The 22,597-nt window shown below is 49.2% G+C and overlaps 2 protein-coding genes across 2 annotated transcripts in view; one reads left to right on the forward strand and one right to left on the reverse strand.

Annotated features, from left to right (window-relative positions):
- KPNA7 (karyopherin subunit alpha 7) overlaps positions 1 to 22,597 on the reverse strand; it is a 113,816-nt gene that overhangs the window by 22,431 nt on the left and 68,788 nt on the right. Inside the window, exon 3 of the mRNA XM_032394097.1 lies at positions 12,681 to 12,868. Within this exon, the coding sequence (XP_032249988.1) occupies positions 12,681 to 12,723 (43 nt within the window). The 5' untranslated portion in view covers positions 12,724 to 12,868. The remainder of the gene's footprint in view (positions 1 to 12,680; positions 12,869 to 22,597) is intronic.
- The window catches only part of LOC116625571 (myosin-16), a 63,116-nt gene continuing 56,650 nt past the window's right edge, over positions 16,132 to 22,597 (forward strand). The window contains exons 1-3 of the mRNA XM_032394230.1: positions 16,132 to 16,152; positions 19,292 to 19,511; positions 22,353 to 22,496. Of these exons, the coding sequence (XP_032250121.1) occupies positions 19,302 to 19,511; positions 22,353 to 22,496 (354 nt within the window). The 5' untranslated portion in view covers positions 16,132 to 16,152; positions 19,292 to 19,301. The remainder of the gene's footprint in view (positions 16,153 to 19,291; positions 19,512 to 22,352; positions 22,497 to 22,597) is intronic.

A 22,597-nucleotide genomic window follows, 5' to 3' on the forward strand; every position in this document is an offset into this window, starting at 1 on the left:
CACACCCACCCTGGGGGGCTAATTCTGGAAGAGGTGTTTCATAGACACGGTTTGGCCACACATTTCTCCACTTGCCTGTACTGTGGATTTTTTTTTTTTTTTAAGATTTATTTAAGTAATCTCTATGCCCAATATGGGGCTCAAACTCACGATCACGAGATCAGAGTCACATGCTCTACCCACTGAGCTAGCCAGGTGCCCCAACTAGGGACATCTTTTGATGTCAGAATGCTCAGATCTGGGGTACCTAGGTGGCTCAGTCATTAAGCATCTGCCTTTTGGCTCAGGTAATGATCCCAGGGTCCTGGGATCGAGCCCCACGTCGGGCTCCCTGCTCAGCGGGAAGCCTGCTTCTCCCTCTCCCTCTCCCCCTGCTTGTGTTCCCTTTCTTGCTGTGTCTCTCTGTCAAATAAATAAAATCTTAAAAAAAAAAAAAAAAAGAATGCTCAGATCTACAGCACTAACAGCCACTTCTTCAAACCAAGTGGGATTTAAGCTAAAACTACACGTGGGGTTGGAGTGAGGGTCATTCCCTGGGAAGACCCACTGACCTTAGCCCCAGTGACGGGTCAGCAAGCAGGCACGAGTACAGGGATGAAGCAACAGTCATGGGAGTGTGCAGGCCTGGGGGGCGGGGGTGCCATGAGGGCAGGGACCCCACCTTGGTATTCACGGGGCTTTACCAACATGGACAAGACATGTCCAGACCCAAAGTTTGATGGAGGGAGACACACAGTCAGGCGTCCCTCCAAGGCTCACATTGGCCCAGAGGGGAGGCAGAGGTCACAGCAAGAAAGGACGCAGGACCCCAGGCCCTCTTCCCAGGGATCCTACCTCAGGGCTTGGGAATGCTCTGGGAGGGGGTAGAATCAGCCGGGGATGATTCCCACGGGTGAACATGTCCCGGGGGATATTTCAGGGAGAGGAAAGACAGGTAAAGGCGCAGACACACAGATTTATAGGCTGCTGTATGGTCAGGCTCCCCATACCCTGCCAGCCCCCATCTGGGCTCTGCCGAGTAAACAGACACGCAGCAATTGCCACATCCTCCTTACCCACCCAGAAAACAAGCCAAGTGCCACTTCGTGCAATTTCGTTAAACCAAGACTGAGTTCAACAAGGAGAGACACAGCCTGGGCCTCCTGGAAGCCGTCCCTCTGAGCAGGCCACTGGCTTTTGCCAGGGGGGGGGCGGGGGGGGGGGGGTGTTGCCAAGACTGCAGCAGCCTCACCCAATCCCCAGGCAAGAGCTAGGTGTCTCGTCAATACCCAGACAGAGGAATCCGGGAGGGCACGGCCACATTGGGAGCTCCCGGCACCCACCCTCTCACCACTCACCTGGAAGACAGCCACAGCCTCCAGCCCCCTGGCCGGCCTTAAATGCCCTCAGAAGGCAGCAGGTGTTTTGGGCATTTGACCCCTCCCCCCAGGGTTGGTCTCTGACCGAAGTCAGTGGATCTTAGCTCTGGGTGCACATTGGAAGCACCTGGGGAGCTCTGAGCAGCCGGCCACCTGGGCCCCAGCCCTGAGGCTGATTGAGTTGGTCTAGGGGAGGCCCTGATCTCCAGGTGCTTCTCATGTCCGGATGAGGCAGAGACAGCCTCAGAGCTGCCATGGACCTTCAGCCTCTGCAGTTGCAGCCTCCCTCCGGGAAGGGGTTTGCACGCTGGGAGTTTAAGGTTTCTGGGATCTGGCTAGATTGGCCTCCTCCTAAAATTGGAGTATTAGGGTTGATGCTGCCGTGGAACAGTTAGCAAGTGTTTATTCCCAAGGCAGGAGGCAGGGAGATTGGGTGCTGGTGAGAATGGGTTGGCTTCGTATCAAATTGGAAATTGGAACAAAATTTCACGTGTTATTCAACTGGGATGCCTTGGTGGCTCAGGCGGCCGAGCATCCAACTCTTGATCTCAGGGTTGTGAGTCCAAGTCCTACATTGGGTATGGAGCCTAGTTTAAAAAAAATGTTAAAGGGCATATGCTTCTAGAAATTTTGGGGTGCGTGGCTGGCTCAGTCAGTGGAGCATGTGACTCTTGATCTCAGGCTTGCAGGTTTGAGCACATTAGATGTAGAGATTATTTTAAAATAAAATCTTTTAAAAAAAATCCAAATATTTACTGAGCCCTCACTGTGTGCCAGGCCCTGACATGCAACAGTGAATATGATGAGTGGGGGCAGGACCACAATTGGGACAACACAAGGCAAGGGAGGTCAGGGAGGGCTTCCGGGAGGAGGTGATGTCAGAACCAAGTCCTCAGGAAAAGCAGAAATTAGCAGGTGAAAAACTGTGAGAAAAAATGCTCCAGGCTGAAGGAACAGCATAGGGAAAGGCACTGAAGCGAGAAAAATGGCCATGGTTCTCCTGGGAACAAAGGTCATTCAGGATTGCCAGAGGGTTGGGCACCTAGGTGGCTCAGTTGGTTAAGCATCTGCCTTCGGCTCAGGTTATGATCTCTGGGTCTTAGGATCGAGTCCCACATTGGGCTCCTTGCTCAGTGGGGAACCAGCTTCTCCCTGTCATGCTCCCCCTGCTTGTGCTCTATCAAATAGATAAATAAAATCCTAAAAAAAGAGATTGTCAGAGGGATGACAGTGTCAGGTGATGAGCAAAGGTGACCTGATATACAGGGGAGGGGGCAGTGGGAGCTGTCCACCCTGGTCCAGGCACTGAGGGGTTGCACTGTCTGTAGGGGATTGGAAACCAATGATAAAACCTAACTACAAGTCTGGCGCTTTTTATCGTCATGAGCCTGGAATTCTGCACAGTGTCAGTGAGTTGCACCCCACCTGTTACTCACTCTGAAAGTGTTTGGAGTTGGTCCAGAGAACAGGAGAGACCCCACCCCAAGGTCTCTATTTGCATTGTATTTGCTTTTTTATTATGGAAAGTTCCAAATCTGTAAAAGTTGAGAGAACAATACAAACAAATCCTCAAGTACCGGTCACCCAGGTTCCATAATTACCAACACCATCTTAATTCTTCTTCCACCACCTTTTAAACTTTGAATTTATTAGTATTTGTTGGGGGGGGTGTGTGTGTATTTTAAGATTTTATTTATTTATTTGAGAGAGAGTGTGTGCAGGAGTAGGGGGGAAAGGCAGAGGCAGGGGGAGGGGCAGAGGGGGAGGGAGAAGCAGACTCGCCGCTGAGCAGGGAGCCTGATGTGGGGCTCCATCCCAGGACCCTGGGATCATGACCTGAGCGAAGTCACCCACTTAACCGACTGAGCCACCCAGGCGTCCCTATTCGTTGTGGGTTTTAAAGGAAATAGAATTATATTACTTCATCCATAAATATTCAGAATGAATCTCTCACACATAAAGACGAAAAACTAAAACCAAAATACCATGATTCCTCCTCACGATATCCACCGCCCTTCTTACTGTGTCACTTTAGAATGTCTAGGCTAGCCTTGGGGAGGTGAGAGGCAGATTCTTTCCAGGGCAGGGCCAGAGGGAGGAGGGGCAGACAGGGGGTGGGGGTGGTCGGTGGTGGTGGCAGTGGGAGACGAGAGAGGAGGGTCGCACCCCAAGACAGCCTGGTTCCTGGAGGGGAGGGATGGGGAGAAGCCGGGCTCTGAGTGAGTAAAGCATGGAGCTTCAGGGTTGGACCCTCACACCCAGATGCCTGGAGGACACCAAGGTGGGGATGCAGCAAAGGCCAGTCGGTTCAGCGCTGGGCAGGACTCGGTGACCCACTGGACATGGTGGTGGGTAACAATGACAGAGACCACAGAAGCTGGTGTGTAGTTTCAAACCGAGGTGGCTGGTGTGGTGTCAGAAGAGAGGGCATTCAGGATGACATACAGGAGGCCTGAACTTGTGGGACCCAAGGCTACCAGAGGGACTGGCCCAGGCCCCCTGCTCTGCACAAGGCATTTGAGACCACCCACTGGTGCCCCTGCACCTGAGTCCCCCTCCCCTCATCATCCCTATCCCTGCTTTGGCTGTGTCCCTTCCCCCTCAGGCTTTTCCGCACACACACAGCTAGAGGGATCCCTTGAAGATGGAGCTCTGGTTATACCACTTTGCCCCTCAAACACTTCAGTGCTCCCCAACATACCTACAATCGAATCTGAGGCCCTCTGTGCACTTCCTTGCCCCCCATGTTGTTCCTTTTGGCCTCACTCCCACCACGGTCCCGCTCCAGTCCCCCCAGTCTCCTCTCTGCCCCTCAAATTCATCAGGCCCGTGCTGGCCTCAGGGCCTTTGCACCCGCTGTTCCCTATGCCTCCCTCACTCCCTTCAGGTCTTAGTTTTTGGAGACCATTCCTGATCACCCTGTCTAAAATCAAACCTCAAATTCCTGTCCGACTCCCTAGCAGCACTTGTTAATATTTGAAATGCAGAACAGTTACTTGCTGGCTTGTTTTCCATCTCCTGCTTTGCCACCAACCCCCTCGGAACTTGGTAAGCTCTGAGGGTAGGGGTGTTATCTGTTTTACTCGCTGCTTTATCCCCAATGCCAGAAAGAGTCATTGCTCATCATATTTTTTGAATGCATAAGTGGGCACACCGGCCCCAAAGCCAGGCTCTCCCCTCTACCCCCACTGTGTTATAGATGTCCCTCCCCCATCACCCAGAATGTACCCAGGGTGCACACGGGGCATGCTCAGTAACCTTCCCAAGCCAAGCATCGAGCTGAGCCAGTGTTCTTTGAATAAACCTAATCAGTGCACACAGCAGGGCCCACAGGTACTACACAAAGGACTCAGAGAAGTGGGAGGAAAAGTGCTTTGGATGGAACCTGAGTCCTCAGATGGAAGTCACTTCATCCTCCCCTATGCCTAAGCCCCAATCATGAGTATCAGCCACCCCATCTGATCGCAAGGAGCCCCCACACCGGCCTCCCACTCCCCGCCTCCTTCATCAGCCCCACCCTCTGCTGAGCCCTGCTCCTCGGCCCTCCCCACCTCTGTTCTGCTGACCGTGGCAGGCCATTTGCCCACTGGTCTGGCGACACTGTCCTAGAACACCCGTCCAACAAACTCTTATATTAAACTTTCAAGAATGAATTACCAGGATGGGTTTATTTCCCTGGTTTGTTTAACCTGCCTTGACTCCTCTGATGTAGTAGGAATTACCAATCCTGTTTCACAGAGCGGGAAACTGAGGCTGCTGACATTGACATGACTTGCCCGAGCTTACATGATAGGGGAAGGCCAGGTCTGTGTGCCCCATCTTTGCCTCGGTGCTCGGACCTGTGCTGGGATGGTGCTGACTCCCTTCCTCCCTTCTGTCTTTTATGGTGGTAACATACACATAACATAAAACTGACCATTTTAACCACTTTTGAGTACACAGTTCAGTGCATGAAGTACATTCACACTGCTGGGCAGCTGTCGCCACCATCCATCTCCAGAACCTTTTCCACTTCCCAAACTGAAAGTCTGTCCCCATCAGACACTAATTCCACAAGCCCCTCTCCCAACCCTGGACACCCAACCTTCTACTTTGGGTCTCTGCGAGTTCGACTCCTCTAAGGACCTCATGTAAGTGGAATCATACAATGCCTGTCATTTTGTGACTGGCTTAATGCCACTGAGCGTAAAGTCCTCAAGGCCCATCTATGTTGCGGCAGGTGTCAGGATGTCCTTCCTTCTGACTTCTTTCTTTGAAACAGGAACACGTTTTTTTATGTTGTTGTAGTTAATATTGTTTACGGTGACATCCCGAGTGCAGGGTGCAGGGCAGACGTCCTCCCAGGCAGGGAGGAGTACTTATCATTGACTTTGCTTATAATGGCCAGCGCAGGGTGGTAATAAAAGCAGGCTGATTTCTAGTCAGTTTTCATTCTTGTTTCAAATCCTCTACAGTCAATGCACCCCCTTGTTCCCCATATTCCTGGCCAACTGCTCTCACAACCCTCCCAACTTGGTCCATCACTGATTATTTATCGATGTCTATTCATCATATTATGATATAAAAGGAGTTTAAGAAAAAGAACCCCAGAATTAGAAAGCTGATGTAACAATTCCTTGGGGGGGTTTAGGAAAAGTTCCGTGATTGAGGTCAGTCTCTGGGAATCCACTGGCTCCTGACAAATGCAGCCGTCAAGATGCTTGGCCTCTGCATGTGAGAGCTTGTGTGTGAGTGTGTGTGCGTGCACACACAAATGTGTCAGAGAGTCCCTGGGGTCTAGGGAGACTTTAACTTCCCAGGATGATGACCCTTAAGGAGCTAATTTTAGATTCTTGGTAGATGCTATTTGGCCCAGAAGTAGGAGATGAGAAAAGGGGATATTAAGGAAAGGAAAAGGCAGGGTGGGAAGACAGCAAAAGAAAACCAAAGACTGATTATTCATCAGGTCTGAGGGCTCTCTGATAAAATCAGAACCTGAATTCCTCAGTACTGTAGTTATTTCCTAAAAGCATGTTCTGTTTAATGGCCTGACCCAGCCCCACTGCTCCCAAGTCTCCTCATCTGCCTGATTACCCTAAGCATTTTCTTTTCCAGGAGTGTGGGGGCAGTCTACAGACGTTTCTCCTCTCTGGGGCCTCTGAATATCAGAGGCACAGATCACACCCAGAGCCCTGGGTCCTGTGTGGCTTTCATCTGATGCTATGTGACCCAGGAGCTGGGCCGTGGACAAGGCTCTGTAGGGACCAGGGACTGGGCACCCACTCTGCTGGTTCTGCAAGGTGCAGGAGTGAATCAGACAGGGTCCCTACCACCAAGGAACTTAGAACTCACCTGTCAGCACTTGAGCACCTGGGCTCTAATAATCACACAAGGTCTTTCTCTCTGCCATTCGCACCTCACCTTGTAACAACTTGGTGAGATGGATATTATTATAATCCCAGATAAGGAAGTGAGTTAGGTATTCAAAGACAGCACTTTGTGTCTAGCACAATGCTCTCACTCCCTGTAATGGCTCCATGGAGAACATGTTCTCCTCAGAGAGTGCAGGAAAATAAGGCAAAGGTTCACTCCAACCCAGTCCCTGACTCCAGAGGGAGGACCTGCTGAATGGACAGATGGATGCGTGAATGGATAGATAGATGGAGGAGTGATGGATGATGGATGATGGGTGGATGGATGATGGATTATGGAGGAATGATGGATGGATGATGCAAGATGGATGAGTGGATGATGGATGACAGATGGATAAATGGATGATGGACAGATGGATGGATGAATGAGTGGATGATGGGTGGATGATGGATGGGTAATGTTTGGATGAATGAGTGGATGATGGGTGGATGATGGATGGGTGGTGGATGGATGGATGATGGATGGATGGATGAATGGATAATGATGGATGGATGTTGGATGGATGGATGATGGATAGATGAATGAGTGGATGACGGATGACAGATGGATGATGGATGGATGGATGGATGGATGAGAGATTACCCAGCTGAGTTGGGGTTTGAGTCCACCTGGGTTTTTCAGACACTGGCTTTATTCAACCTTGGGAGACTCACAGAAAATAAAGAGACTCTCTCCTTTGGAAAAATAAGAATAAATACTTCTTGGCAAAAAGGCATGATGCCAGGAAGATGAAAAGTTGGAAAGATTTTTAGGTATTTTTGAAATAATAAAATAAAAATGGTACTTCGGTGCCAAATAAAATCAAATCGAGATATAAGTCTAAGCGCAGTATGAAAAAGAAAGAAACACAGCTGGAGAAATTTATCTCCAGCAGCCTTGACCACCATATTTCTGGGATCCCATAAAATTCACCATGAATGAGGAAATCTCCAGCTGACTTGGAATCAGAGACTTTTCAAGCTGAGCTGACTTTGGAGAACTCCTTGTCCAGGTCCTAGGTTCTTTCTGTCCCAGCGGCAGAGCACTGTGTTCAGAAGAGCCTGTCTTAAGCCCTCTCATTTCAGAGCCTGCGAGGAAGATTCCAGCAGTGGCCTGCTGGGGCTCACCCTTCCCTGAGATGACCCTACAGGATTCCAAGGGTCTCTGGGGCAAGAGGCTATTTCTGGGCCTCAGGCTCTGTGTCCATGTTTGGTCTTCAAGGAGCGCACTGTGAACTTTCCTCCACCTGCCAAGGCTTCTTCCTGCAGCCCTCCTGGGAAGACACTGATCCCCTTTCCTCCAAGATGGCAAACAACAGCTGAGAATGTAGCTTCTGGACCTTATCAGGAAGGACCCTGCAACCACCACCCTGGGGCACAGAAATGAAGGGAGCCTCTTGAGACACATTGATTGATGTTTGTTTCCTTTTTTTTCCCCCTAAAAAATAATTCCAGATCCTAAAAACAGTCCTCACTGAAAAAACTTCAGGCAACACTGATAATGTTTAAAGAAGGTTTAACTTGGGACGCCTAGGTGGCTCAGTTGGTTAAGCGTCTGCCTTCGGCTCAGGTCATGATTCCAGGGTCCTGGGATTGAGCCCTGCATCAGGCTCCCTGCTCAGCGGGGAGTCTGTTTCTCCCTCTCCCTCTGCCCACCCCCCACTTGTGTTCTCTCTCTCTCTCTCTCGTTTTCAAATAAATAAATAAAATCTTTAAAGAAGGTTTAATAAAAAATCACCTGAAATTCTACTACCCAGAGCTAATGGGTGTGATCATCTGGCTGAGCATCCTTTCAGACAAGCTCTTGGCACATCTGTTCATACAGGTGCCATTTTGCAAAAATGGCTTCAAGCTATTCCATAAACTTTCTTTAAAAAAAAAAAAAAACCCAACATTATGCAGTGGGCTTTGTTGAATGCCAGTGAATATGAATTTACGTTGTCGGTTCAAAAAATATTCATCGTACTTTATTTAACTTTACATTTATATTATTTATATTATTTGTTATTATTTATATTCATTTTATTAACTAATCCCCTATAGATGGACATTTAAGTTGTTTCCAACATTTTGTGGAAAGCCAGCTCAGAGCTGCCTGAGAAAGGGGGGAGGGAGGTAGGAAGGATGACCCTTGGGCTTCTAAAGAGGTCATCCAAGGGGCTGAGGCAGGAGCCTGGGGCTGGGCAGTGCCTGGTCAGGGGCAGCTCTGGGCCCAAGGCTGGAAGTAGGTGCCAGAAGCCTCAGGCTTGTCTCAGTGGCTTTTCCAGATCAGAGGGTCTGGAGCCTGAACTACCCTAGGGCTGTGGGTCTGGGCGGACCCTGCGCCACCAGCCTAACAATAACCCACACACTCAAACTGCGTGGAATGTGGAGCTGGGACAGAGAGGTGGCAATGAGATGCCCCCCTCGGGGGCAGGGATCAGGCTGCTAAGGACATAACCCTGCAGACACCTGCAGAAACCGGCTGAGGAACATGGAGGCATATTCCAATTCTGTTCCCTCGCCTCCCACCTCCAGCCCCAAACCAATTTATCAGAACTCCCAGCTCCAACTCTTGACCTTGCAGAGAGGAGCCCAACGTGCTCCATGGAAGCACCCTAGGAGATAAGCATCTGTAGATGGAGGTGGAATTTCTTGGGGTCTCCATTCTGTGTCATTTGGGGAGACCCTTAACAGGTAGGCAGCATATTCCTGCTTAAAAGCATTTTCAAGACAAGCCACAGACTAAGAGAAAATATTTACAAAATACATATCCAACAGTGGTTTTGTATCTAGGACATATGAACAACTCTTAAAATTCAATATAAAAGGGTGCCTGGGTGGCTCAGTTGGTTAAGTGTCTGCCTTCGGCTCATGTCATGATCCTGGGGTCCCGGGATCAAGTCCTGCATCAGGCTCCCTGCTCAGCGGGGAGTCTGCTTCTCCCTCTGCCCCTTCCCCCGCCTGTTTTCTCTCTCTCTCTCTCAAAAATAAATAAAATCTTTTAAAAAATTCAATCTAAAAACACACAACTACCTGATGACAAAACACAGGCAAAAGATCTGAATGGACACCTCACCAAGGAAGACACGTGGGTGGCAAATAAGCAAGTGAAAAGATGCTCGACATCATGAGTTGGTGGTGGTTAGTGAAAAGTTTAAGAAAGCATTTTCAAGTCCATAATCCCACTTGATCTATCAATTCTGGGAGGTCAGTAGTCATTTATCATTATTATTATTATTATTATTCCCATTTCACAGGGAAGAAATGGAGGCTCATGGAGGTTAAATCACTTGCCCAAGGGCAGAACTGAGACTCAAAGCCATGGAACTCTTTCCACTTGGGAGGTTTCTGTGTTCTAAGAATGTTCTAGAAGCAAGCACTTAGTATCCGATTGGACAAGGCCACACTTCTCATTTCAAGCAAGGAGAGAAGGCCATGCCCCACCCACATTACCCGCCCACCCCCAGCCATCATCACGGATGGACAGGCCTGTCTCGTAAGCAGTTGGACCTCCAGTAGGGCCTGTCCTTCTGGGTGCCAGGAAAAGCACTGAGCGAGTGACTGTTGAATGTCCAATAGCAGGGGTTCTCACAGGCTGGAAACCACCCCCTGTGGACCTTCCACAGCTGGCCCTTTGCTTCATAGAGAGGAGAGCTGTTCCAGGAGGCGCTAGTTCCCAGTCCAAGGGCTGGCACACACAGCCTGAAAGCTGTAACTTTGGCTTCCTGGCCCTGGATCTGGACAGAAGTCTGATTTTCTTCAATATCCCATGACTGAGAACTCTGTTGTAACTGAGGTTCTGGGCCCTGGTCCTGGCAGTGGGGGGCCCTCCTGGGGTACTGAGTGTGGGGGTCTCAGGCTGGCACAGGATTGACCAGGTGCCACTCCTCCACTTTTATCTGCTGTATCTCCTCTGCCCTCCCCAGTTTTCCCCCCAGAGGCCAAGGGGCCACCGTGCAAAGCCCTCCAAGGCAGAGAAGTGTCTAGTTGATTGTCTATCATTGCTAGGGTCTAGCAAAGAACTTAGCGCAGAGCTCACAGAACTGGGAGAAGGAAGGAAGGCACATGAGGGCCAGCAGCCCTATTTCCTAAGCCAGCCATTTGGGGGCAGGGCCCAGCTCCCCGTGTATCTAAGTCCAAGGGTTTCTGGATGTAGATGCCAAGAATAATCCCCATCTCGAGTACCACCCGAACAGAGTATCATGCTTAGAGTACTATTCCCACCATACAGTTCCAGCTTTCATTCATTCAACACATATTTATTGATCATCTAATAGATGCCAGGCACTTTATATACATGAACTCCCTTCATTCTTAGAACAAACCTATTTGGAAAGTACCTCTACCATCCCCATTTTACAGACAATAAAACTGAGGCATGGCGAGGTCACAGAGCTAGTAAAGAGCAAACTCAGAAAATTTGGTTTCAGAGTCCAATTTTTGATCAACACACTCTACTGCCTCCCAGGCCAACCCCTGTCCTCGCCATGCTTACATTCGACGAGGGAAAGAGCCCAGAAACCATCTAATAGATCCATAATGTACTGTTGAGAGTGATAAGCACTAGAAAGAAAAATAGAGCCACATCTCAGATGCTGACTCCCTGTGTGTCTTTGGGCAAATTACTTCACCTCTCTGAGCCTCTTTTCTCATCCGCTAAAAGCAGGTCATTACTCATCTGCCCCACCCACCTGCCCAGGTCGCTGGAAAGATCCAAATGAGCTAATGGACACAGGAGCGCTTTGTTTTTATTGTTGTATCACTACCAAGCCATGACTCCAGGGAATTTTTTTCCCCTGGGGGATCTAAGTCATCCTGCTTTCTATAGAGAGGCATAACTAAACTTCCCCCAGATATCTTTATGAGCCAGATAATTCCAAGCCCAGTGCTATTCTTACCGCATTTTTAAAAACAGAGAGCATTGCGCGTACCCACCTACTCTTGGGAGGTAGTACTCACCTGACAGTTTGAGGGCCTTCTCCCGACCAAGCACTCTTACTGAAATGGAACTTTCTGGAACACTGGCCACTAAAAACTCCCTGGTGAGAAGCTTAGGAGAGACAGAGGGGCAGGTTCTAGATATCTTGTTTGCTCCACATCCATATCTTATGTTTCCTCCACTTGTCCTGCATCCCAGGAGGCTGACCTCCACCGGCTGCCTCCCCAGGTCCCTGCTCTCCAGCTTCTGGTTGGGTGTGGCCAGAGAAGATGAGGGGAAGAGATGGGTGAGCAGATGGGGAGATTTGAGCAAGCCCCTGGCCCTGCTGGGTCTGGTTGGGCAGTAGCTGGGCCGTCCCCCTGAGGACTACACTTTTCCCACTTTTCCTACACTTTTCCAGGGTGTGGTGGCCTTCCCATTGCTTCTCCACCCCCTGCCGTTTCCCCTAAACCCTGTACCACCTTATTCAATAGTCTCTCCCTTAAACTCCAGGCTGTGACCCCATTGGAGTGTGCTCTCTCCTGCTGGGTCCCGGACTGAAAACCTCCTGCCAGGGAACATTCCTTCCCAGAATCACTGTGAGTGGGGCCCCATTTCTTCTCTCTGACCCCTGCTCTCATCGGCCAGAAGATGAAGATCATGTGGGAATAAGCTGGAAGCAAGCGGGCTTTGGGTGGGGCGTTCTGAGGATGGACTCCAAGCCCCGGCGCCCCCTGCAGCCTCTCCTGGATAACTGTCTTCAAAGGCCCCCTGGGAGGGTGCTGGGGTGTGGTGAGACCTCCCCTGCTCTCCCCAGAGAAGCTCCACCTATCTCTGTTGATTCTCTCTCTCTCTCTGCCCCTTCCCCTTCTGCACAAAGCTCTGCCTGTTAAAAGTTCTGTTGCTAAAGAAATTGAAAACGACCCTGTCAGGTGATCAGAATTTGGGGAGCAGCTGATTGGCGGGAATGGCACCACAGCAGCATTGACAACAGCCATGCTTGGGGGCATCTCAGCCAAACTCTCATTTTACCTTTGGGGAAACTGAGGCCCAGCACGGAAGAAGTGTGGTCCATCCTCAGGTGTGAAGTACTCAGGCAGAGCAGGTGCTAGGAAAGGTTCCGTGTCGTAATTGCTTATTAATCCAATTCTTCATTGACAGATCCCAGTTTTCAGAATACAATAATAATGCTGCAGGGATCAGTTGATAAAAGGAAGCGTCTGCAAAACATTAATGTATATTAAAAGTTCTTTGGTTACCTCGGTAAAGTAGCTGCTTCCCAGGCCCAAACCCAGAGGGGCAACAAAGGAAATCAGCTCTGTGCTCAGGTGGGTTCCTTTTTCCTTTAAGAGTGAATTAAGGCATCTACATCCTAAATACAAAATCTAAAACCGTACAACTCTTAGAAGAAAATGCAGGGGCAAATCTTCATAACCTTGAATTTGGCAGTAGTTTCTTAAATATGATGCCAAAAGCACAGGAAACAAAAGAAAGAAATAGACTGGACTTTGTTAAAATAAACTTTTGTGGGGGTGCCTGGGTGGCTCAGTCGGTTAAGTGTCTGCCTTCAGCTCAGGTTATGATCTCAGGGTCCTGGGATCGAGCCCCGCATTGGGCTCTCACTTTCACTTTGGGGTCCCCCCAAATAAATAAACAAAATCTTTTTTAAAAATTAACTTTTGTGCATTAAAGGGCATTATCAAGAAATTGAAAAAGCCTACAGAATGGGAGAAAATATCAAATATCATATACTTGATAAAAATCTAGTATGTAGGGGCGCCTGGGTGGCTCAATCAGTTAAGCGTCTGACTCTTGATTTCGGCTCAGGTCATGATCTCAGGGTCGTGAGATCAAGCCCCCACATCAGGCTCTGGGCCAAGTGTGGAGCCTGCTTAATATTCTCCCTCTACCTTTCCCTCTGCCCCTCCCTTCGTCCCCCCCACCCCCGCAAACACGTTCTCTCACTCGCTCTCTCTAAAAAAAAAGGATCTAGTATCTAAAATATATAAAGAACTCTTATGACTCCACAACAGAAAGACAAACAATCCAATTAAAATATGGGCAAAGGACTTGGATAGACATTTTTTTTTAGATTGTATTTATTTATTTGACAGAGAGAGAGACAGCGAGAGAGGGAACACAAGCAGGGGGAGTGGGAGAGGGAGAAGCAGGCTTCCTGCTGAGCAGGGAGCCCGATGCGGGGCTCGATCCCAGGACCCTGGGATCATGACCTGAGCCGAAGGCAGACACTTAATGACTGAGCCACCCAGGTGCCCCGTGGATAGACATTTTCCCAAAGATATACAAATGACCAACAAGCACATGAAAAGATGCTCAACATCATCAGTCATTAGGGAAATATAGATAAAAACCACAATGAGATACCATTTCACACCCACTAGGATGACCATAATTTAAAAAACAACAACAAAACAAAACAGTAAGGAAAGTAACAAGTGCTGGTGAGGATCTGGAGATACTGTGAATCACCGGCAGGAAGGTAAAATGATTCAGTCGCTGTGAAAACAGGTGGTTCCTCAAAAAACTGAACATAGGGGCGCCTGGGTGACTCATTCAGTTAAGCATCTGACTCTTGGTTTCGGCTCAGGTCGTGTTCTCAGGGCTGTGGAATCAAGCCCCGCTCTGGCTCTGAGCTCAGCAGGGAGTCTGCTTGAGAATCTCTCTCTCCCTCTGCCCCTCCCCCACTCCCATGCACGCAGGCGTACTCTCTCGCTCTCTCTCAAAATAAATAAAATCTTAAAAAAAAAAAAAAAGAACATAGAATTACCAACTGAGGGCGCCTGGGTGGCTCAGTCGTTAAGCGTCTGCCTTCGGCTCAGGTCATGATCCCGGTCCTGGGATGGAGCCCCACATCGGGCTCCCTGCTCGGCGGGAAGCCTGCCTCTCCCTCTCCCACTCCCCCTGCTTGTGTTCCTGCTCTAGCTATCTCTCTCTCTGTCAGATAAATAAATAAAATCTTAAAAAAAAAAAAAAAAAAAGAATTACCAACTGACCCAGCAATTCTATTCCTAGGTAAGTATAAAAAAAAAAAAAAAAAAAATTGAAAACCGGAACTCAAGTAAATGTAACCATATGTCCATAGCAGCACAACTCACAGTAGCCAAAAGGTGGGAACAACCCAAATGTCCATCAGTGGGTGAGTGGATAAAATGCTGCAGATTCATACAATGCAATACTGTTCAGCCATAAACAGAATGAAGTCCTGACACCTGCTAGAACTTGAATGAACTTTGAAAACATGATGCTAAATGAAAGAAGCTAGGCACAAAAAGGTGACATGTCATACAATTCCATTCATACGAAATACTTAGAATAGATAAAACCATAAAGATAGAAAGCAGGTTGGTGGTTGCCCGGGCTCAGGAGAAGCTGTTTAAACGGTACCAGGTTGGGCGCCTGGGTGTCTCACTCAGTTAAGCGTCTGCCTTGGGCTCAGGTCATGATCACAGGGTCCTGGAATCGAGTCCCGTGTTTGGCTCCCTGCTCAGCGGGGAGCCTGCTTCTCCCTCTGCCCCTCCCCCGCCCACTTGTGAGCATGCTTGCTCTCTCTCACGCGCTCTCTCTCTCAAAAATAAATAAAATCTTAAAAAAAATAAAGGGTACCAGGTTTCCTTTTGGGCTGATGACGTTTTGAAACTAGGTAGGGATGGTGGTTGCACAACACTGTGAACGTACTAAATGCCATTGAGTCACTCACACAGTGGTTAATTTTATGTTAATTTGTCTCAATTTAAAAAAAACAAAACAGTGGGGGGGGGTGGAGATAAGGGTGAAGGCAGAGCTAGGAAGAAGGTCCCCCCCGGCAGTTTGTCCTTTCAGACCCAGAGGACATCTCTGAGTTCAAGAAGGGTACAGATGGGAAAGGCATGTCCAGCGAGGGCAAGGACTTGCGCAAGGTCACAGAATGTGTGGGAATCCGTAGAGGAATTGGAGGCAGGGCTTTAGGACTCAAAGCTGGCACTGCATCATGATGCCTCCACTGGCCATGGTGGCCTGGAGGGGGCCCGTGGCCGTGATCAAATGAGTGAAGACCAAGCTCACACTGGCCTTCCAGACTGACGAAGTCATCGACCAGTTGGTTATCTGGGCTCATCCATGCCAAAGGCTTTGGATGAGTCAACTCGGGTCTTCCTCCTTGACAGTCGGCCCCCTCCATGGGCAGAGTCCTAGCTTTAAGCAGAAAACTCATTAGCCTGCTGTTCTATTTCTGCCCACAGCTTGCACCCCTGGGCTGAGGTCATCAGTTTCCCCACAAGGGCAATGGGAGGAAGGAGAATGTCCTAAAATTACAGCATTCACTGATCCCCCCTGAGGGACCTGGGAGCATCCAGTCAAACTCTGGAAGGTGAAGCCAGCTGAGCCACCAGAGCCCTGAGGGGTTCTTTTCTTTTTTAAGGTTTTGCTGGCTCAGACCTGTTGGGCAGGTATAAAAGGGAATGGCCAGCCTCGGCTGGGCACCCAGTCTCTTCCAGTGTGGTCTCAGGTGGGTACCATAGGGGCTGCCGGGGGAGATGGGAAACAGGGAGGTGGGTGCTCTGGAGGAGCCACCTGAGGGAAGTGGGTGTAATGATGGGAGATTAGCAAGGTGGAGCAGGAGGTGGGCATTTCTTGAGCACCTGCCTGCCCCAGGGGCTGCAGAGGGAGCATATCATTCAGTGTTCCAAGAGACCTGGACCTGCAGGTGAGGAGATAGCTGGTGGGGCTCGTGCTGCATTCCACAGTGAGACAGGAGCAGTTGGGATTCGAACCCGGATCAGCCCCACTTCACTGCACCACTTGCCCTCCCTGGTTGGGTGGGGGGAGGTGCTGGGTTCACCCAGGGCTCAATCCCAGCCCTGTCCTTCCCACACCGTAATGCATCTCTGCTCCCCCGCCCCGCCTCACCCCCAGGACCCTTGCAGCTTTTGCATCCCTTGAGCTGAATGTTTTCTATGTTTTGTGGTTTATGATTTTAAAAATGGGGTCTGAGTGGTATTTGGCTAGCTTAGTTGGAAGAGCACATAACTCTTGATCTCAAGGTTGGGAGTTCGAGCCCCATGTTGGGTGTAGAAATTCCTAAAAACAATAAACTTAAAAAAAATTTTTAATAAAAAAAAAGAAAGAAAAAGTGGGTCTTAGTTATCAAAGATGCCTGGAGAGAGCTGTTGTCTGGAGGGACAGGAGTAGCTTGAATATGTAGGGGGGCCTGGGAGGAGGGCTCACTACTGAGCAAGGGGCTGTGGCCACTGAGAGGGGTGGGACCTGGTGTCAGAGGCCTGTACAGCCCTGGGGTGCAGGCCTGGTCCCAGGGGTCTGCGCCCCAGGCCCCCAGGCCAGGACAATAGCAATAACACCTTAGCTTATGGTTCCTGGCAAAACCATCATAAAAACAAAACAAAACAAAACACAGAAGCAGCCTAATTGGACTAAACAAAGGAGAATTTCTGGCCTCTCCTCCCACATTAGAACAATTTAAAAAGGTACCTAGCCCTCAGACACGAGCAGTTGCTTTGCATTAAAGACAAGTCTAATGCATTTTAATCTGACTTTGCTGATACTTGCATTTCTTTTTCATGTGGATTTTGGTCTCATTTCCCTGGTGACTTCCATCTGTGTTAAACAGAAGCAGGAAAATGAGGCAGCAAAAAGACAATGCAACTGAGCCACTGGGGACAACAAATGACAAAAGGAAGTTTATGTTGAGCAATTCTCTCTTCCAGGAAGGGGTAGGGGGGAGGCCCAACGCAGCCTCAGCGCTGCCCAAGGTGACTTTTGGCAGAGTCAAGGGAGAGCCAAGTCTCCTGGGTGCTGGACGGACTGCTGGAAGCTCTCGGGACACCGAGGACTCCTAGCCCAGTGCTCCCCGGGGACAGGACTCAGGATGAGTTAGGCAGGGTTCTTGCCCTAGGTTCCAGGGTCTTCAGCGGGGAAACAATTCCATCCTTTAACAGAAATGTATCATTCCCTCCCCTTTATAACACAGGCAACAAATCACAGTCCCCAACACCTGTGACTTTGTCAGCAATGGAAATCACCGCGATTTTCATATCACTGGACAATGTGGCAGAGAGCTCGAAAGATTATCAGTTCCCATCATTGCTTCAGAACGATGTTGAGTTGTTAGACCTGAGGTCAGATCATGTCATTTAATGCATTAGTGAGGAAGTACGCATATTACTGTATCACGCAGGCTTACTTACTATTTTGTTAATTATATTTTAATACCATTTGTTTCCTTGGTGATCCTATGCATTTTACTACCTGAATTTAAAACGTTCATTTTGTCCAATGGGAACACAGGCATCACCAGATGGCACAGGACGCCCACCCCTTTCCTCTCGTTCTTATTTCCTGTGAAATAGACCAGCTTTGGGGTTGGGGAACCCACAGAGAGATGGACCCCACAGAGAGATAAGACCAGGAGAAAGTGTCTGGCTTTGCTGCCACATCTTGCCTGTCCTGGGTCAGCCTCTTCTGGAAACACCAGAGCTCTTGACAGGAAAACCTGGAGCCCTCCTGAGGATAGCTTGGGGCAGTGGGAATCCTGGGAGGCACAGTCTGAGACCCTCCATCCCCAGCTGGCTTATTTAGAGCTGGAGGCTGTACTCGGCCTCCGGAGCAGCACTGCTGACAAAAAGGCTCACAACCACACCCTCTCCAAACTTTTGAGAAGGTTCTTCACCCCTAAGACAAACTGGGATGCCCCTGACTTCTCTCTTTGCTACCATGAGTCCCCAGTTCTTCTTCCTGGTGGTTTGGTGAAATTGTCTGGGTTTGGAGACCAAGAGGCCCAGGCTTGACCCCAGGCTAACCTCATCTTAAGAGAGGTAATCATTGAATCCGAGCAATTATTCTGTACCAAGCACTTCCTTAGCATCTGGCAAAGCCCGTAGACCTCAGCTCAGATTAGCATTTTTAAATGCATTAAAAAAACAAAACAAAACAAAAAACTACATAGGGTTACAAAGGAAACCAATTGTATTAAAATATAGTTATCAAAATATTTAAAAGTTAACCTGTGATATAGCAATTAAAAGTCTACTTCTTTGTGAGTAGATTTAAATAACAGCTAACTGAGGATCTAATAAGACCATGATTTCAAAGTTGAGATGAGGGTAAATAATATTTTGAGATTTCTGCAACCGTGCAAAAATGAAAGGAGACTAGCTGTGGTTTCTGTTGGGGACTGTGTTACTGGGGTGCTACTGGGTCTTGTGGCCTCTGTTCAAACCTTAAGGGAAAGCGAAAACCAAGTAGTAATTGTTTTGCTGTCCCAATTTCATGGTTAAAATCCTTGCTTTAACCGCCCCAGGCTCTCGTCTTCTCCTCCATAAAATGAGCTTCCTGATCCCCACCTCACAGCCTCAGTGTAGGGGCATACGAGAGGGCAGAAGCAAAAGTGTTTTGTGGTTGGTGGGAGTGAGTACACAACTCTAAGGAGCTATTACCTAGTTTCTAATTCTTGATTATTAAGACCTAATGGCACCAAGACACCCAAAGTGACATGAGAGAAGCAACCCCCTCTCTCTTGGGGCATTTGTCCCAGCCTACCCATCAGTCTTGGCAAACTGGCCTTGCTCTTCCCTACAGCACCCAGGGAAGCCCTGGTTCCCTCCTTTGGTTCCTTCCTGCTCCTCCCTCAGCCAAGCCACGATGCCTGGTGGATACAAAGGAGAATGTGGGGACAATGTGGACCCAATGCCCTTCCTGGCACCTCCGGAAAAGGAGAGGATCGAAGCCATGAACAAGCCCTATGACATCAAGAAGTCCTGCTGGGTCAAAGACGAGAAAGAGGGCTTCATCGCTGGGGAGATCCAGTCTGAACAGGGCGAGCAGGTCACCGTGAAGACAATCAACAACCAGGTGAGTGGGGAGTAATCTCCAGGATGAAACTGAGCGTAGGGAGTGGCAGACACCCAGGCTCTGCTGTCCACACTCAAGAGGCAGGATGGTAAGAGGAGCTGATGCCTCTGAGCCCTGTGTGCTGGGTTCAAGTTCAGATTTGGCTACACTCAAACTGTGGCCCTAGGCAAGACACTTGCCCTCTCTGAGGTTTGACTCCCTCCCAGTAGAGATTCCAACATGGTAGGACACACGGAAGTCCTTTGTATGCTCTGAAATAGCACACGTGTGCACGAGATTGTCGTGGGAGTTACTTATCTTTGAAGTCCCGAAGAGCTTTCATGTGGCGTGACAGTGAGCATCCCAGATGTCAGCAGTTGCACTGTGTGCCCACAACAGCATGAGGAACGTGAGGCAGGGCCCAGAACACCCTGGCTGACCTGGGGAGCTCTCCACCTGCATGCCCACAGATGGAGGCTCAGAGCCCCTTGCTGCACGGCGGCAACGTGCTGGAGTTGGCTTGAACTGGCTTGCAAGGACCCAACACCCAACGCTAAACAACCAGGGGCTTTGCAGCCAAGTATTAAACTTCTGGCAGCTTGATGTCTTGGCAAATGTTATAAATCAGGGATTCCCCCCTCCCCCATATAGCTGGTTTACCAGCACACCACTCTCTCTACTGGTCTACACTGTGTCTGACTGTGAGGGTGACTTGAGAGAGGGGGTAGTAAGTTTGGCTCATTAAACCGCTACACCGCGGCAGACTCCTGGTGAGGCGCTGGATGTTTTGTTTAATCTTTCAATAATCTTATGTAGTAGGATTTTAGGAGTTCCTATTTTGTAAAGGATCAAGGAGGCACTACGTAACTTGCCTGTGGTCACAAAGACAGTAAATGATGAGCTCATATTCAAACCTAGCTGTATTGGGCTCAAACGCCCACGTGCCCCCACGTCACCACACCATCTCCCCGTGGTGGGCCGAGCAGCAGGAGTGTGAGGGCATCCTCGGTCAATGTCAGGAAGACAAGAGGCCAGAGGCCTTCTGGGATCAGAACCTGCAGCTGCTGAGCTGAGCTTTGTGCTTTGCTTCACTTCGAGGGGAGTGGCAGCAGGGAGATGAGGCTATCCCTGGGTCCCAGGGGGTTGGAACACAAAAGTCAAGTTTACTTCTCCAGAGAACCTACTTTTCAGAAGGGCAGAGCACTGCAGTGTTGTAAGGAGTGATGTATGAGATCGTGGAGCCCCAGGGCCCTGGTTTGGATACACGTTAAGGACAGCACGTAACTTCTGTGAGCACCGCCGGTTTGGGACAGAAAGACTGACTCACCTGACAGAATTCTAAGATAAAGGCAAAGGGCCCTGTCCTCTGCCTGAGCCGAGAGAGAAGGTTTGCCTGAGGGTGAGGTCCAGAGATCTGGGAACTCCCGGAAATGGACTCTGAATAAAACCCAGCTTGATTTACCAGGGGTGTGGTGACCATTAGTGGGTAGATTTTCCAGAACTGTCAAGGTTTCAAATTATCTGCCTAGTGAACTCATAAATTATTAAAAGTCCCAGAAATCCCAGCATGTGTTCAAGCCTCACATCTCAGGCTGCAGGCAGCTCAAAGATGTTTGTTTTCTGGATCACATGTCTTGAGCTTTGGTCCCAGATGCTGGAACTTAAGAGCTGGTGCTAGTTTTCATTTACAGATGAAGAAATTGGAGGGGGGCACAGAGGGGGGATGGGGTTTGCCTGCTGTGCACAGGCGCTCCAGACTCCTAACCCTGTGCTACTTTCACCCTGACACATTTACTGCTCAGTACTCATTATATTATTATTATTATTATTATTATTGTCTTGTTTGCTTGCTTGCTTTCAATTTTATTCTTCAAGGTGGCTTGGGGGGAGCAGGGAAATGTCTTTTTTTAAAGATTTTATTTACTTTATTTTATTATTGTTATATCATTATATTATATATATATTATTATTGTTATACTGACAGCCACTCAGGCAACCCCTTATTTATTTTAGAGTTAGAGAAAGAGCAGGGGGAGGAGTAGAGGGAGAGAGACAAGTAGACTCCATGCTGAGCATGGAACCCAACGAGGGACTTGATCCCACGACCCCAAGATCATGACCCGAGCTGAAATCAAGAGTCGGACGCTCAAGGGCGCCTCGGTGGTTCAGTTGGTTAAGTGTCTGACTTCGGCTCAGGTCATAATCTCGGGGTCCTGGGATGGAGCCCCATGTCAGGCTTGGCACCCAGTGGGGAGTCTGCTTCTCCCTCTCCCTCTGCCCCTCCTCCCACTCATGCTCTCTTTCTCTCAAATAAATACAATCTTAAAAAAAAAAGACTCTCAACCAACTGAGCCACCCAGGCGCCTCCCTTTTTTTTTCAATGAAAAAGTTCACTGCTATTTAGAAACCACCACCAATTCTCAAGGCAGAGAGCCAAGAATCACATCTCTGCAAAGTGTCCCTAGGATTGAAGAGCAAGTTCTGCTCAGCTATCAGAATGGACTTGGCAGGAAGAGAAGCAGGGCCCAGAGGTGCTCTGAATGTAGGGATGGAATTTAATAGCTTATAAGGTATTTTATGGGATCCTGCTTAAGTTAATATAGTTCTCCCAGCAGCCAGCCAAGGAAGCTCCTGTCATCCCTACTTCAGAGGGGAGGCAGTCAGGACTCAGATGGCCTTGGAGTCCCTCCTCAGCCCAGGCTGCACAGTGGGACATGGCTGGACCAGGAGTTGGGCCGACTGGTCACCTGACTCCAGCTCCTTCCAAGATATCAGTGTGTGGTACCTTGCGCCAGAGGCTGATATGGCTGTTGACTGTACTATTTCCTAATTCCTGTTGTGTCTTGACACTCCCCCACCCAGACTGTCACTTTGAAGAAGGATGATGTCCAGCAGATGAACCCACCAAAATTCTATCAAGCCAGTGACATGGCAGACATGACTTTCCTGAATGAGGCCAGCGTCCTGAACAATCTGCGCCAGCGCTACACCAACATGAGGATCTATGTGAGTGCCCAGGGCCGGCAGTGGGGATGAGGGATGGCTGCAGATCTTCTGAACCCCTCTCCTGATGGGAAGGGTACAGCTGCTACTCTACCTTCCCAGCA

This window comes from Phoca vitulina, unplaced genomic scaffold (assembly GCF_004348235.1).
Source record: "Phoca vitulina isolate PV1807 unplaced genomic scaffold, GSC_HSeal_1.0 scaffold79, whole genome shotgun sequence".
Classification (NCBI taxonomy): domain Eukaryota; kingdom Metazoa; phylum Chordata; class Mammalia; order Carnivora; family Phocidae; genus Phoca; species Phoca vitulina.